This window comes from Palaemon carinicauda, chromosome 3 (assembly GCF_036898095.1).
Source record: "Palaemon carinicauda isolate YSFRI2023 chromosome 3, ASM3689809v2, whole genome shotgun sequence".
Taxonomy (NCBI): domain Eukaryota; kingdom Metazoa; phylum Arthropoda; class Malacostraca; order Decapoda; family Palaemonidae; genus Palaemon; species Palaemon carinicauda.
The window spans coordinates 157,613,774-157,631,412 of record NC_090727.1 but is presented as its reverse complement, the minus strand read 5'-3'; the positions used below and the strand labels follow the sequence as shown (position 1 = coordinate 157,631,412).

The 17,639-nt window shown below is 37.3% G+C and overlaps 2 protein-coding genes across 3 annotated transcripts in view; one reads left to right on the top strand and one right to left on the bottom strand.

Annotated features, from left to right (window-relative positions):
* Window positions 1-557: 557 nt before the first annotated feature.
* On the bottom strand, window positions 558-12,586 carry LOC137638713 (trans-Golgi network integral membrane protein 2-like). 2 transcript variants are annotated; one of them, XM_068371034.1, is made up of 3 exons: window positions 12,316-12,586; window positions 11,974-12,127; window positions 558-5,070 (listed from the first exon to the last, which is right to left on the bottom strand). In XM_068371034.1, exons 1-3 carry the CDS (start codon window positions 12,523-12,525, stop codon window positions 4,253-4,255), a joined length of 1,182 nt encoding a protein of 393 aa, XP_068227135.1. In that variant the 5' UTR covers window positions 12,526-12,586; the 3' UTR covers window positions 558-4,252. The 2 variants fall into 2 exon arrangements, with proteins under 2 accessions (XP_068227135.1, XP_068227136.1); XM_068371035.1 differs by having other exon boundaries at window positions 558-5,067.
* A 4,868-nt stretch (window positions 12,587-17,454) lies between these two features.
* The window catches only part of LOC137634835 (nipped-B-like protein B), a 198,588-nt gene continuing 198,403 nt past the window's right edge, over window positions 17,455-17,639 (top strand). The window contains 1 exon segment of the mRNA XM_068367391.1: window positions 17,455-17,481. Coding sequence (XP_068223492.1) covers window positions 17,455-17,481 — 27 coding nt within the window.

Below are 17,639 nucleotides of genomic sequence, written 5' to 3'. Positions count from 1 at the left end.
TTTCTTCCCTTGGACTTGGGTTTCTAGGCTGGAAAAAATTGAAATATTTTCTAAATTTTCTCAGTTTAGGACTTTAAATTTTTTTTTTTTTTATACAAGGCTGGATCTTAACTATAATCTAACTACATTTATCCAGGCGTAAATTAACCCTTTTACCCCCAAAGGACGTACTGGTACGTTTCACAAAAGCCATCCCTTTACCCCCATGGACGTACCGGTACGTCCTTGCAAAAAAATGCTATAAAAATTATTTTTTTCATATTTTTGATAATTTTTTGAGAAAATTCAGACATTTTCCAAGAGAATGAGACCAACCTGACCTCTCTATGACAAAAATTATGGCTGTTAGAGCAATTTAAAAGAAATATACACCAAAATGTGCTGGGAAAAAAGTAACCCCTTGGGGGTTAAGGGTTGGAAATTTCCAAAAAGCCTGGGGGTAAAAGGGTTAACATGAAAGATAAACAATAAAAACACTAGAAAAATTGTTCAATATACTGTTTAAATGAATTAAACCATAGAGACCAGTGGCTTAAGGATACTATATAGATATTAAAAAAAATTATAAAAGTATTTATTCCTTACATTATTATAGATACAAACATATAAAACTTAACAGTATGCATTATCAGTTTCTAGAATATTAATGTGATAACACTTTAAGTAACAGTCTGCTAGTATAAAAGATATGTCATACAAAAAGGCATTACAATTTCCAGTTAAAACATTAGAAGAAGAATAAAGAATGCACTTAACAAAAGGTACTCAGGTTAGAAATAAGAATGTTAGATATAACATATACAGGAAAACATGTATGATTGGGAATACACATTGTTCCACAACCCCACAGGTTATCTTTAGGGGCAAGTAAATGTCAAATTACTCAAAAATGGATTAAGATTATTTCCTTGATCAAACAGTTTAAAATTTCTATTTCCCTTTTCACTAGCCACCACTTATTTACTCATAGGACTTGACAATTATTTAGATGTAATACAGTAGATATTTAAGTCTCCAAGGAAAGTTATACATACATTCATGTACTAGACTGCATTAAAATTGGGTTTCTTTCACCAGTATTATTCAAATTAAGTCAATATAGATTGGAAGTTTTCAAAAATGTCCCAAAAGAGGGTCTTCATATAATGTATGAAACTTACAAATGTCCAGGTCAAAATATTAACTAGCTGTAAATCAAGGGACACAGAGATATCTCTAAGTTTTAAATGTGAGCACCATAAAACATTATTGTAATATGGGTTACAAGGAAATAAAAGTAAATTCATATTAATAGAAACCACAATTTAAACGATATAATACTGGGAGCTGCAATGCCACATAGGATGGTAAAGATACGAACACTAACCATTTAAAAGATCATAGATTGGTCAATTGAACTCAAAATGGGGCACGACTCTGTTATTGGTCATATCAGGTACTCCAGTTTTAGGAGAGGGGCCTATCATAATCAAACTCATCCTCAAAGGTTTATGAGTTATCAGAAACATTCATCCTCTGAGCTATGTCATTATCTAAAATTAAATGGAGAAAAGGGAAAACAAAATAGAGAAAATAAAATGATTAATTCAGCAAGAATTAATCTACAAAGTCCCTAAAAGGACCAAAATATTGCAGGCAACATACATGTTTGCAGACCATAAAATGCAGAAGCACCAAAGGATTCCTAAAATACAAAGTTCTTCAAGTAGTCAATAGAAGAAGAAGAAGAAGAAAAAAAAAAGCTACATGCATAATGCACCTGATTTCATAAATAAATCAGCCTAGTAGATACAGTAACAAAATTAGCATGTAAATATTGTGACATTCTAAATTTGCTTCTTATAAGCATCACCCAGTAATACAAAAGAGATACAGTAAACACAATATGTAGGTTTTAATCGTAAATGCAAATGTTTAGAAATACCAGTGTACTGCTGACTTTAACTATAGAAAGTAAAATTTTTAACCGTACTCTATTTAGAGGAATATATCAAAATAGAAAAAAATTCACCATGGAAAATAACTGCAAATTATAAGGGGGGCAGAAAACAATTTTTACAAAAGGACCCAATTATTGGAACAGAATAAAGGCCAAACCGTCTACTTCTAAATGATAATCCATATACTATGAACATACTGATACTGTATGCACTTTGTATACAATTACATGAAAATAATTATATATAAACTAACCTCATGGGTATAACAAGGGCAATTCCATTTGGAGGGAAAAAAAAAAAAATTGCTCTTACAAAAATTTTAACTCCCTTGAAAACCATTTCATATCCTTATCAGGTCACAAAAATCTACAATGGCTCTTGAAAATAAAAACATCAGATTACAGGTATTCTGTAAAAATTTACAACCTCTTAATTTGAGGAACCAGAAAACTTTACAACCACTAATAATGGAATAAGAAAAAAACTTACCTTCACTGTATAGTAAAACAAATAGATCAGTCATTAACAATATGAATCCTGACATACACCTTCAGAGCGGCATTAATTGTACAGAATATAAAAAAGAACTAGTTATTCCAAAGATTTTTTTTTCACCCATTTAAAGATCAAACAATTCTGGTATTCATCAGTCTACTCTACACTTCAACTTCTAATCTATACATAAAGAAAAGAAAACATTCTCCTGAATCAAAGCAAAAGGATTCCTCAATTCATTACCTTCAATAGACAATATTTACTGATCTAAATTATTAAATTATGCTTTTGTACACAGGTTTCAAGTAAGGCAGGAACTTGTGGCTTGCAATAAGGTTAAGTAATATTTTCATACCATAAATATGAAATTCTTCCTCAAATTAATTTCCATAAAAATTTTTTTTACAATTACCTTAGCTTTTTTTGCAACAATCATCCAAAGTTGACAAAAATAAAATCTGCTATTTGTGACTTGAAAAATACAAATGACCAAATATGAAGGTTTTTCTGCTCCATAATATTTAAATTTTCTTTTGTAATCATAAGAAAACAGTATTATCAATTCACACATCAAAACTAAGTACCTGATACTTCATACATAAAAGTTAACCATTCCCCAAAATTTGTCTCTACCTAGCTGGTCTTCAACGAGAAGTGCAGATATCGAGGAACAATGTCTTAAGAGATGTAATCTCTTCAAGAAAAAGTATCAAGATGGTAGAAAACTCTACCATCTATTTCCCGTAATTTGTTTAAATGACTACATTTGACACTTACATGAATATTTCATCAAGACTAAAGTTTAATACTCGTGGGGTGCTGTCTTAACAATTGTATATTATTTCATACTATATAATATTACTGTTTGTACAACAAATTGCACTGAAGCAATACAAATGTAACCATTTCCATTCAAGTAAAATGAGAAAATATTTAATGCTTGTATTAAAAATTATGCATGTTCAGTACCATATCAACATTTGAGGAAATGTCATAAAAAATGTTTAAGCATAACAACAAATTAAACAATAGATGTGGTTTAGTCTTTTCAAGGCTTGGGTAAAACCTAAAAGTTCAATCTTGAAAAATAATCTAGTTACAGTATAATTTTTCATTTGTTTAAATTCATTATTATTGGTACAGATAAAGGTAAATATTGCACCAACAATACCAAAATGACTTCTCAGATGACTAGACAACCTTTATCTATTTTTTCATTACCATAAACTTTTACAACAAAATTGAAAGGAAAAATGACGAGAAAAAGTGTGGTAGGGAAACTTAAAACTGGAAGAAATGACGACTATGTTGCATTTCTATATCCATAACATGCTTGCAATATTAAAACTTCATAGTTTATCACTGTATAAATGAGAACAAAAATCAAGATGTGATCTTGTCACTTTCTTAATGTGTCGGCATCAAAATGTTTCATGAGGACTTCAGCATCAATGGATATTACACATCTGACAACCATGTTTCAGATTATAATCCTATTAACTAATCCAATAAGCCTGCTACAATCAAAAGGCATATTTATTATAATAAAGCCACTCATTTGAAAAATTATTGTTGCATCTGTTTTAAAAGCACTTCCTTTGATAACTAAAAATTTCTTAAAAAAATGTACTCTATCTAAAGCTGGGAATAAATATAATTCAAAACAATCAAGTTAAAATAATCATGAATCAAGCATTATGAACTAAGACAATAAAAAAATAAAAATCACTAATAGTACATAAAATAGTATATATTGTTTGCGTAATTTTTCTTCACAAATCTTTACCTCTATCAACACCATATGATTCTATCTTCATTTAAACATCATACATGCCATCAATCAGAAAATCCATACGTGCATAGTGTCTTCTCATCCAGACATCTTGAAGCCTTCGATATGCTACAACAATCACAGTTATAAAGATGACAACAAGCAATACCACACCTACAACTGCTGGAGTGTAAGATATGTTTTCTTCATCCCCCTTACCTTTCATGTTCGTAATGTCTGTAGCAGCAGTGGGCTTAAAATTTGTGGTAGTATAACATTCAGTGGGAGTGGTGTCCTCGGTTAAGGGTTCAACAGGTTCGGATTCCTTGGATATGTTTGAGGATACATCACTTTTGGGAAGTGTGACGACAGGACCCGTCACTGGTACATTCGAGTTTGTAGACGTCTCGGCAAAATCCATGGAAGCTTCATTTACTGTTGGTATAAATTTTTTCTTTGTACTGGGAGTTGGCATATTAGGGCTTGTCTTGTTTTTGTTGAAGGTGTATCCTATTTTCCCAGGAGAAATTAACTTGGGGACATCAGTCCCTATATAACCCGCAGTACTACTGGATTCACTCAAAATAGATGGATCAGCGCCTTTTCTTGGTACTGATTTTCCTTCGTCATTTGGGTCGGCTCCATTCTTTGCGACACTTGATTTCTCATTTTTTGGATCTGCCCCCTTCTTAGGAACACTTTGTTTTTCATCTTTGGGATCTGCTCCCTTTTTAGGAACACTTTTCTTTTCCTCTTTTGGGTCTGCACCTTTTTTTGGGACACTCAGCTTTTCATCTTTGGGATCTGCACCCTTCTTTGGGACACTTGGTTTTGTGTCAAATACTTGGTCCAGAACACCAACTGCTGAAAATAATGAATATCTGTAAATGTACTGCACAGTACTTTGAAGGCTAGAGCAATATTACAGTATTTAACATCTACAGTGCTGTAAGACTATTTAACAGTGATTAAAAACATCCAGAGTCTTTAATGAAAAGTATTAGGTATATTTCGATTACCAAGAATCTATAACCAAGTACCTATTTTAACTACACTAATCTCATATTATCATAGCTACACTAATAAAATACAGAATTATAATACAAATTTTAACACATCCTAATTACTATTTTTTTTTCATATCAAGAAAGGCACAGTATAATAAATACAAAATCATCATAAAAAATTAAACTTTGATGCATTATAAGTTACTGAGGATTTAAAATAATGCCAAAGATTAAGGCAACATCAGCAAAGTTCAAATTATTTCAGCTTACCTTCTTCCAACAATAAGCACAAACTACAAAGGATATTGGTAATTATTTTTACACATTACTTATTTTATAAATATTTTGCTTTATAACATTCTTCATTTACGACAATATTAAAAAACCTGTAATCCACATATACTTCCCATAATTACAATGCACGTTGAGTAGTACCAAATGCCATGTTGAACGTAATTAAAGTCCCAAAAATATACAAAGGTACCATTTGAAAGTTTGATATCTGATGATTAATTTTGTGTCTTGGTCTGTAAAATTTTAAAATAGGATCCTGTACTGTTCTATTAGTATTTATAGAGTTTCTAATTAACATCTGAAATTTATATTGCTGTACGCTATTTATATTTATTATACAATACAAATCAACATTCAATAAATTCGTTTCCAATAAACCTTCAAATGTAACATAATAAGCATATATTCAAGACTGATAGGAGACATTAGGTTCAAGTCAATTGGTTAGTAGATACATACATTGTTTGTGCCATTGAACAAATTCTTCATCTTTATATACTGAAATAGTGTTTATATTAACCCTTTTACCCCTAGGCTATTTGGAACTTTCCAACCCTTAACCGCCAGGGGGTTATTTTTTTTCAAGCACATTTTGCAGTATATGTTTTTTAAATTGCTCTAACAGCCTTAATTTTCATCATAGAGAGGTCAGGTTGGTCTCATTCTCTTGGAAAATGCCTGAAGTTTTTCAAAATATTATCAAAAATATGCAAAAAAAAAAATGTAAATAGCAGTTTTTTGTAAGGACGTACCGGTACGTCCATGGGGGTAAAGGGATGAGTTTTGTGAAACGTACCAGTACGTCCTTTGGGGGTAAAAGGGTTAAGAATTATTATTAACATTATCTACATGTACATTGGTCTTTGTTACCTAAGAACTACAGGTTTGGGGTATAAAACTCAACCTTGGAAAGAAATATCCAATGACTGTGTGGATGTAAAATCAAAGCATTTCCCTCTTACACATATCTTTGAAAATCAAATCCCTTAATAAAGCCCATAAATAACTAGAATGATTTCTAATTAGGTGAATATGATACTATTACCATTATCAATAAAATTTTGTTAATAATTAAATTACAAATTCATTCACTTGATTGAAAGAAAACCAGACATCTGTGTAGATATTGATATAAATATTCTGGGTATCTCAAGACTGTCAACAGCAAACACCATAAGGTTAGAGCACTACTTTTTCGTTAAATACATATAAATATATAAATACAAGAAATAATCAAAGATGATCTGTAAAATAAAGTTTAGATTAATTCAATTAGGCTAGACTAGCTTAGTCTCAGAATATACTACTGTACCTACTTGGACTAATTTATCACAACCTCTTTAGACGCCATCCAAACCAAATCCTCTCAAATTTTATAAAGAACAGCACTTGAAATAAGACATGGCTAAGAAACCCGCAAGTAACAGATAAAAATATGAATTTGTCAAATGTAAATAAGATTTTAGAACCCCTTGAGGCAACCAATAAAACAAAAGATGAATGTACAGACCAGAACAAAACTTAATTCTTATTGGGCTCAACATTTGGCGATGACAATTGGCTCATACTCTTGACAATAAAGACAAGGTAAAATATATTTCTCTGATAAACTTCTAAAATGAATGGTTGATAGATCTATAAAATAAAAACATGAAAAAACATCTGAAATTAAACAAAAACTGAAGAAAAATTGAAGGCTAAATACAATAAACTTAATAGTACACTAATAGTATTCAGCAAAGTTAGACCTATTTTCTCCAAATTACGTTGACATCAAAACCTTTAATTTTTTCTTTTAAATTAATGCATTTCTTTCATGAAACGTATGAAAATGGAAAATAAACTGCACATCAGTAAATATTCCTGGAAATTGCAGAGAAGCCTTGGGTCACCCCCTCCACTACACTGTGTAGCTACTTTGACCTTAAACCTATAAGTTGCGGGTTGGTCGAGGTAGGGCTCAGGTTTGTATGGTTATGAAAAAATCAATTACTTTAAGAATTTTTGAACTAATCCTACATGGATACAAACCATAGTTCTTCAATAGGAAGCTTATCCTTGGGAAGGAGGAATCTCTAAGCAAATGGCTGGTTTACCTTCCTGTGAACGTCAAAGCACTTTGGTCCTGCGTAGGACAGAGTGGTGACTAATGACCTTGACATGAAGATGAGGCAGGTGTTAGACTAGGTCACTATCATGGACTGGTAGACAGTCAAGGGAAGAACCTATATCTGTGTGGAGGATATGTTGTATGATGACATGAAAACATAGATGCATACATTTATCAATCCTCTCCCCCATTTAGGAGTTGCTCAAACATGTGGTCCAGTAAATAACAGAGCAACTGCTGCACCTCAAGGAAGGGGATGGCTTACTTTCTTTAGCAATTGTTAATAGAGCACTGTATACCATCATATAGCAATTTTCTGACTTGCACTTTTTAACATTATGCTGTACAGTATTTGTCGATTTCAAACACACTTTCACCTTTTGAAGCCCAAGTCCCATCAGCAAAGAAAGCAATCCTACACTAGGAACACTCGCCGTAAGACTGAGGTCCCCCCCCCCCCCAAAAAAAAAGAAAAAAAAACAATGACGCTGGAATCAGAAGCATCCCCCTCAAGAAAACACCACATGAATGGAGACTTATAATACAAAAGAACAACAACTCTGAAATGGTATGCTGCCAGGATTCAAAGATATGATACAAAAATGGATCACACGTTGGCTTTGTGCATTCAAGATAATGTTGCTAGATAACACTTATTATATCTATAGGTTTGGTGTTCAAATTTTGGATAGCATGGTTGGCTTATTTTGAGTATGTACAACCCAAAAATATCAACTATGCAGCCAAATAAAACCAAAAATATCAAAACAGATAAAAGGAAATAAATACCCAGTCTCACTGGCTAAAAGAATATAAGGTTATGGGAAAGGCGACAACTTAACCAGGAGAATAATTGGTCTGACTTGACAGGGAGATCAGTTAATATAGAGTGAGGGAAGAATCATTGTATATTGGCTTTAATGTCAAGAAGGTTTCATTTCAAAGACGTACTGTAATATCACTGAATTTTAGGGAAGGATCACAGAAAATACTAAACTTTTATGAAACAATTAAAACCAAGACACCAGCAACATACTGCATGGGTGTCAACTATCTTACACAAAATGGAGAGACTCTTAATGTGATAATTGAAATATTCAAAAGGATAATCAGGGGAAGGAAAACCAATGTCGATAAAGGGAAGAGTTAGGTTATAAGAGGATTGTTAGTGAATGGAGTGATGTCGATGTTTGCAGAGACACAGCAATATTCTAAGAAAGAGAAAAGTAAATATATACCTGGAAGTTTAATTTATTGTTAAATTGTACAGTGGAAGAATGTCAGCTGTAGATTCACATCAGTGCTAGTGAGTAAACTCCATTCTAATGATGGTAGGATAAGAAGTGATAAGTAACAGAATAGAAGAAGGAATGAAGGCAGAAGAATATGAGATGACAAATTTGGAAGTAATTTGTATTTTTCCTAACCATACAAACCTGCAGCTCTTTATTAGGGAATATACCTTTGGTGGACCTAAAACTAGCCATAAGACTTTTAGCGAGATGTAACTAAGGGGGGAGGTAAGCAGGCTACCCAGCTCAGACACACACAGCTGTGTGCTATTGCCACTTTAGCTTGCAGGCAGGACTTACCATGGGATAGGTGATGGCGGATCAATTTCTATAAAGAGGTACAGGTTTGTATGGTTGGGAAAAATCCAAATTGTTTCCAAATTTGTCATTTGTTTCGACATCAGAAATCAAATCTTACGCTCTTTATTAAGGAAGACTAACCCTTTTGATGGATGGAAGTCCAAACCAACAGGCTGGTTTTTGACCCAGGGATTTCCCGTATGTTAGCGTTAGTGGGCTGAGCAATCTGTAAGATTGTGTAATACTAGCAGTGTGACTAGTCTAGGTAATAATTCTAAGAAACATAGGAATCTTTGAATCAACCATGGACGTTACCCAATCCCACCATGCCAGGGGCTATGGGGACGTAACAAGTATATACCATATCTCTATACCAAGTTACAGAAAGGAAATAGTTTTACCTGCAAAAGGTCCAGGCAATCTGCGTACGTACGCACCTGCAGATAGCAGAGGTCAGCTTGCACAGAGTACCATAGCTGCTGTTCCCCAAAAGAGGTTAAGATGAAAGAGCCAGTCATTCCTATCACTCAACCAAGACTTAATACGGTTAAACTCTGCTCTCCACCACCTGCTACTTCTTCATCAAGGAGCCTGTCGTGTTTAAACCATTTTAATGTGTAGCCACCACAGGGCCAATGAAGAAAGTCTCCATGTTACTGTGGGTTACGTCTTGTAGGAAGTGGCGGTGAAGGTCGTTTGATGCTTCCACACGACCACTTGTAGGACCTGCGTCACAGTAGTTATTCTTAAACGAAGTACAGCGCCGTGAACTGGTATGCCCGAGTGATCCTTTGATACAGTACTCCATTGTGACGGATGCGCTGATATCTGGGAGTATGCGTCCTAGGGATTCAGCGTGCACAAGAAGTCCTGTGGCCTTACTGCTTGTTTGACCGTATCTGCTGTCTCCCTGCCAAACGGGGTTTAACAAACTTGTTCCAGGAGGAGAGGTCAAACACTGGAGACTTCTACATGAAATCTGACCGTAAAGCTTGGAGATTCGTTGGTGAAACACGTAGTCATGTAAAGATGACGTAACACCCGAGTCCGGATGTCCACAAGGATGTTCGGATTCGCATAGATTATAGAGAGACCCGGCATTGCACCTCAAGAGGTGGATGGGATGTGAAGATATGCATGCTCTTTGTAGCCGAGCTGCAGATTCTCCGCCCTTGTAGTTGACCTCGGTTGCTCTGAGGAGTTCGCAAGCACCTTGTGTTCGCAGAAGCCTGTGCAGGAGAAAGCTCTTCATTTAACTTGGATCCCGTTCACAAGCCAGAGATTTGTGTAAGTCGACCCCCAATACTCCCACAGGAGTTTGGCAAGGGGTCCTGTGCGATTCATAAAATGAATTCGCTACAGGGACTGAAGGAGTCATGATGGTTGGACGAGAAATGTGAATAAGAGATGAGTACTCCAAACTCATAGGAGGGGATCACAGCCACAACGGGGTAAACCTAAATCGCGGACGAGAAAAGTGTAACCCCTAGAGAAGAAATCCGGACGATGCTTTGGACTTTGAATTCCTACCACTGGCTGGGTGAACTCAGGTTGAGGGAGAGGGTCTGTCAGAGAGTTGACGAACAAGACTGAGGTCAAGCTAAGGGTTGACCGTAGGTAGCCTCTCTGGGTTGGCCATAAATGGACCTTCCCTCCCATGAACTCACAGGGTGCGAGCAACATCTTCAAAACAGGGATCATCAGACGGAGAACGACTACCCTGCAATGGAGGACCAGGTTGCAGCACTCGCGAAAGTGGATTAGGTCTCCAACCAAAGGGTTGTCCGGCATCAAAAAGGAAGAGATCATAAGAAAGGATTCTCCGCCCTAGAGGAACAGCAGCACTATGCCATCTACGAACAGCAAAACTCACATCTGTGAAAAATAAAAGAACTAAAAACAAAACTAAAAGAACAAGTTAGTCAAGGCCAGTATAAAAGGGTTGGGTGGTAGACAGAGATGAGAGTCCACTCTCCACCGAGCCAAGAGTAAAAAGTGACGATAGAACACAGATGTGTGTGAGCGGGGTAGCCGGCTATCTTCATAACTCCCCACTAACCAGCGGTGGGGTAGTTACACCATGCTAAAAGTCTTATGCCTAATATCAGCTTCGCCGTAAGCATATTCCCTAATAAAGAACGTAAGGTTTGTATTCTGGTGTCGGAACAACAAAAGGTTAGTAAGAAGGGACTGTTGAGCCAACTCTTTTATGGGAGTGAAGTGTCGGCTCTGGATGCTACATAAAGTAAGTAATGGAAACTGTGCAAATAAATTGTTGATGTAGTGCAGTACAGTAGACTTTACAGTATACAGCAAAAATCAATTAAAGGAGAAATTTGTATACATATAAGAAGTGATAAAAGGGCTAGCCCAAGATAAAGGAAGAATGAGTTTGGAGATAATTAGGTTATGTGGAAAGAATGATGAATGATAGATTAGTGGAGAGTACACAATTTAGTCCACAAAAAAAAAGAGAGAGAGAGAGAGAGAGAGAGAGAGAGAGAGAGAGAGAGAGAGAGAGAGAGAGAGAGAGAGAGAGAGAGAGAGAGAGAGAGAGAGAGAGTGTGTGTGTGTGTGTGTGTTTCAAACCAGGTTTATGAAGCAATAAAAGCTATGGAAGTTTCTTCACAAGGTTTCTTCACAAGGTTTCTTCAATACTTTAATAGTTCAAGTAAATGTGTCAGTGATCATAGTCTTTTTTTTCTTGAGACCCAAACCATCGCAATACATTATCTAAGTGTTAATGTTGACAAAAATATCTTACCAGGATTTAGTTGCTTAGGAATAGGATTTGGAGGAGATGCGGGTTTTGTGGTTGTGGTGTAAGGCTTGCCTTCATCTGTTTCGGTGTTGTTATCTTTACTTACAGGTTTTGGAGCAGGAGTGATAGGAGTGGGCGATTCTTCTGGTTTATCAGTCTGGGAATGATTAAGAATAGATACCATATATTCAAAAACATTTCATTAAAAATAATGTATAGAAGAAAAAATCATATCAAAAGAAACTGAAAAGTTTGAAACATGATCAACAAACGTAATTAAGGCAACAGCAGCTACGACATTTTATCTTTACATAATTGAGAACGTCAATTTTAATGGACACTGACCACGGCTTTCAATTCTGCATGATCTTCAAATTCCTTCAACTTCTTCTTGGATCCATTTTTCATATCATTGTCTGGTATGGTGACATTTTCAATAGCTGCAACTTGGAGATCCTGAATTTTGCCAGCCAAGATCAAAGTTTGTTTGTCCTCGTCAACATGTTGCGTTTGCACTAAAGCAATAAGGAGGAGAGTAGCGAAGACAGGTTTCATTCTTTGTACCTCCTGATCCCTGTAGCTAGCAATACTGCAAAAGCCAAATACATGATTATAAGAGATTTTTACAGTAATTTGTATTCTTCCTAGCTATACAAAAACCTGAGTCCTTTAATTAGGGAGATTGATTCAGCACAGGTGGAGAAGGTCATTAAAATTAATTAAGAGTGGTTAACCAGCTTGTGAATAATGTGGCCGAGGAGCTACGCCCCCTTTTCCAACTGGAATAGCTTCAATTTTTACCACACGGCCAAGGACTGAGAGAGATAGGTAAGGAGGGAAGTTAGATAAAAGGACTCAAGTTTGTATAGTTAGGAAAAGGACAAATTACTTAAAAAATTTGAGATCTGTTCCTACACAACATACAAACCTTCGTCCTTTAATTAACCCTTTTACCCCAAAAGGAGATACTGGTACGTTTCACAAAACTCATCCCTTTACCCCCATGGACGTACTGGTACATCCTTGCAAAAAAATGCTATAAAAAATTTTTTTTTTTATATTTTTGATAATTTTTTGAGAAAATTCAGGCATTTTCCAAGAGAATGAGACCAACCTCACCTCACTATGACAAAAATTTAGGCTGTTAGAGCAATTTAAAAAAAAATATACTGCAAAATGTGCTGGGGAAAAAATAACCCCTTGGGGGTTAAGGGTTGGAAATTTCCAAAGAGCCTGGGAGTAAAAGGGTTCAGCAGACTTGCTGTTTGGTGAACTGTAAGTCCCATTAGAGCTGAGGAGGATAGTTAATTTTCTTCCCTAGAGGTGTCCACCACTTGGTCCTCTACAGGAGCTAAGCAGTGACTTCAGCAATCTCCTGTCTTTCATAGGGATGAACAGACTGATAAGGCCTAGACTATACACAATGTGCATGTAGTCGATCAAATAAAGAAACTCTTACCCCTAAGGGATATCAGTACCTGTATAATAATCAATGGGTTGATATAGAATCCCCCATCCTCCTCCCTGTTTAGGGAGGATGGGAGACACACTTCTCTAGTTACAAAGAATGGAGCTCCGAAGTGTAACTTACCAGCATCAGGACCAATCCAGCACGTAACGACTCAACCGCCTTATCCACGACAGAGGGGACAGAAGGAGAAGAACCAGTCATTCCACAATGCCATTCATTCCAGACTTACCCAGTACATCTACATATTACCATATACACTATGCTTCCTGTCCCATGTGGAGCTGGGTTGGTTACACAACTACTTGAGCAGCCACCACAGGACCAAGCACAAAGGTGCCAAGGAACTTATGGGTATACTCCAGTAGGTAGAAGGTCATAAAGGTGGTATGTCTTTTCCTGACTTTAGCCTTCACCATTTGGCCCACTGAAAGGTTCCTTTTAAAAGCTATGGTGGGGCCTATACCCCTAACATCCTGAGCTTTGGTTTTAGCTGGTAACTCGACCCTCTCATTACTAGAGGAGTATGCTTTGTGCTTAGTCTCTGTTCCTGACACCTCATTCTTGGTCCTGTCAGTCCTAACAAAAAGTTTGAAACTCACGCCTGAGGTGTCGGGTCCTTTTCAGATAGCACCGCAGAGCCCTCATGGGACAAAATTATCTCTCTCTTGATCACCACCTGATGCTTTACGAAGAGAGGGGATGGAGAAGGTCTCGAACCTGGGGTAATGCGCAGCCAGGTTCTGAGTTTTGGTTACGAATTGAGGAACCAAACTGTGGGAGACCTCCTTCCACCCCTTAGCGTGGGTGACTAAAGGTGAGATCGGTCCAAACCTATCGCATTACTGGAACAGGAAAGAAAGGGGGGGGGGGGGATTCCTATTAATTGACGACCAAAGATCCTTCAGACACCACTAAAAGTATCTCTGGTGGAGACGCCCTTGTAAAACAAGTTTCTCCAATGAAGAAAGATGACCAAGAAGACTCTGCCTGCACCAAACTGGTACTTCTACCTTGAACAGAAACGGTTGCACAACCTACTTAAGACTGCTGATGTGATCATCTAACGGAAAGAATCTCACTGTTGCTGTATCTATCATGCCCCTGTACTTCAACCAATACTTAGGTATGAGATTCAATTTCTCCCAGCTTACCACAATCCCCCGACCATGGCAAAATTCAATAATCCAATCCTGATCCTGTAGCAACTGCATCTCCGAGGGGACCAGGATCAGCCAATCATTGAGATACATTAACAGATGTACCCCTTGCAAGTAGGCATAAGCTGTTACCAATGTGAACACCTGGGGAGCCGTACACATTCTGAAGCATAGAGTCTTGAACTATTACACTGTACCGTAGAAGAAAAAACAGAGGTACTTCCAACAGGACTAATGAACAGGCACTTGATCGTACGTATCTTTCAGATCCACTGAGAGCATGAACTCACCCTGTCTTTGACATTAGACAATAAAGACTGTGCTGTTTCCATCCTGAACATTCTTTGAGACAATACAGACCGTACTGTTTCCATCCCGTACTTTCTTTGACAAATAAATTACCGGTAATCATTATTAATAATTTACAAGCCCAAGGGCTCCAACAGGGAAAATAACAGTGAGGAAAGGAAATAAGGAAACTGATAGACCAGCGTGCTCGAGTGTTCCCTCAAGCAAGAGAACTCTAACCCAAGACAGTGGATGACCATGGTACAGAGGCTATAGCACTACCCAAGACTAGAGAACAGTATCTTGATTTTGGAGTGTCCTTCTAGAAGAGCTGCTTACCATAGCTAAACAGTCTCTTCTTCCCTTATCAAGTGGAAAGTAACCACTGAACAATTACTGTACAGTGAAGTACAGAAGTTAACCCTTTGAGTGAAGAAAAAGTTTTTGGCTATCCCAGTGTTGTTCGGCGAACGAGGAAGAAGGATAACGAGTAAATAATAAGCCAGACTATGTGTATGTGTATACAAAATGATAAATGAGCCGTAACCAGAGAGGAGTAAAATGTAGAATGATCTGGCCAGTAAAAGGAACCAAACACTCTCTATACCAGAAGTATATTAATGGAGCTGGTGCCTTAGCCAACCTACTACCTGTTCAGAGGAGAGAGGTCAATGACCAGTTGACAAATGCAGTCGCCTTTTCCACCAGGAAGAGGAGTAGACTGTAGAACCCTGAACACCTGTCTTGAACGACTTTGAGTGATTTCTTTCCCAACTTACCTTTCACCTCTCCCCGTAAGGAAAGGGATTTCATCCATGTTGAATGACCTAATGGGAGCTCTATCAGTAGCTGAAAAGGTAGCAAGTAACCACTCTGAAGGATAGTCACAACCCAAAGCTCGTCCCCGTGTGTCAGCTAAGTTGACCACTCGTGAATCAGTCATCGCCTTGTGCTTATCAGCAGCAGAGAAAGAACACCAGCGTTAGCCTTTCCTCCCTCCCCTCTTCCCATTACCACCCTTCTTGAGAAGCCCAGGCTGCGGTGCTCAAAAGGGTTGTGCATATACAGGCTGTTTATGGGAAGAGGTTGTGGGAGCAAGCCCCTTTCATTGATCCCATTCCTGCAGGCTTGGCAACAACAGAAGGTTTGGCCACACTTAGCTTTGAAGGGCCAGGACACCAGAATCTAACAAAGCACTAGGTTGGGGAGGTCTATGAAGAAGTCCTCCAAGATTCTATCGCTGCTTGCACAAGACTCCTAGGCAATAACACCACATCAGGGGTAACTTGTTTAGAGAAATGGGAAACCAACGCATCCATTTCTTCAAAACCCAGTTAGCCTACTGGTTTAAAGGTCACTCATGAATGGCAGAGGCAAGGGACAGTGACATTGCTCTAGCTATCAGGACAATGCCCTAGAGTTTGACCATACTATATATATATATGATCAGCACCCAAGCTCTCTCTCCACCCAAACTAGGACCAGGCAATGGCTGATTATGACCCAGCAGGTAGTCATACAGGCTCACCCTAACACCCCATCCTTATCTCGCAAAGATGTTAAGGCTGCAGACACTATAAGAAACTACTGAGCTCAAGCGGGAATCGAATGGCAGTCTGGCAGAATGCCATGCAGGGATGCTTCCGATAGGCCACCACAACCCAAGACGGTAAAAAATTCTTGAACTTCTCCAAAGAATCAAGGGTTGATAAACTTGTTGTCTTTGCGAAGTATGTTACAGCTCCTGGCTACTTGTCAAGCCAGGAAACAGCATCGAGAGAGGCCAGAACAGAGAAACTCCATGGCTGCAGATTCAGGGGTCAAGATGAGAAACTCCATGGCTGCAGATTCAGGGGTCAAGATGAGAAACTCCATGGCTGCAGATTCAGGGGTCAAGAAGAAAAACTCCATGGCTGCAGATTCAGGGGTCAAGAAGGGTATGTCATCTGCCTCGAGTTTGAAGAGGAAAAACTGCAAGAAAATCACCAACATTTTTTAGAGGCAGCAAGAGTGCACTCACATTGCTTGTGGCCGTAGTCAAAAGCGTTCGTCTTGCCGAATGACAGAAGGGCAGGGCTCTCACGTAACCCATCGGAAATTATAACTACAGTACCTCGTTAAATTCCAGTGACCATTCCAGCTTCACTAAAGTCATACTCTTATAAAAAAAAAACAATAGTGTGTATTAGTGTAACGACTTATAATATGATTTTGGCTTGCACTGATAACTGTGCTTATAAAACGGTTAAATCTACTGTGTATGTAAGTGTCCTTACATAAATTAACAGGCATGTATTTTATGCCTTTTATTACAATAAATAGTATGTGTTACCATGCATTATTTTGCACTACCAAAACTCCACAATGATGAGATTCCATTTTAAGTTATCATTTAATTTGTTTGAAATAGTACTCATTAACATCAAACATTAGATATTTCTAAGTTAAATTCTGTCCATTTATCTAAACACTTGAACAGGATTTGGGTATTGCAAGCTGTGCGGTCTTACTAGGTCCCTTAACTAAAGCCAAAACCTAATAGAAATATACAAAAGAATTAATTAAGAGATGAAACAGCAAACCAATGAAAACCAGGTAAATATAGCCTTAAGGTTGGTTCACACAAAAATTCTTTACCACGAGTTGGTAATTTTCATTGATATCGGCTTTTTTTTTTTTTTGGGGGGGGGGGGGGGGGCATGAGCCCATCCTGTTGGATTTATAAGCCAAAAAGCTGCAATTTTGCAGCTACA

What these genes read in the sequence shown, in the direction of transcription:
- LOC137638713 (XM_068371034.1), bottom strand. Translation starts at nt 12,525, where the DNA reads ATGAAACCTGTCTTCGCTACTCTCCTCCTTATTGCTTTAGTGCAAACG. An exon ending in ATGCAGAATTGAAAGCCGTG is followed by an intron (nt 12,128 to 12,315) that starts GTCAGTGTCCAT and finishes AATCATTCCCAG; the next exon opens with ACTGATAAACCAGAAGAATC. An exon ending in TCCTAAGCAACTAAATCCTG is followed by an intron (nt 5,071 to 11,973) that starts GTAAGATATTTT and finishes CATTATTTTCAG; the next exon opens with CAGTTGGTGTTCTGGACCAA.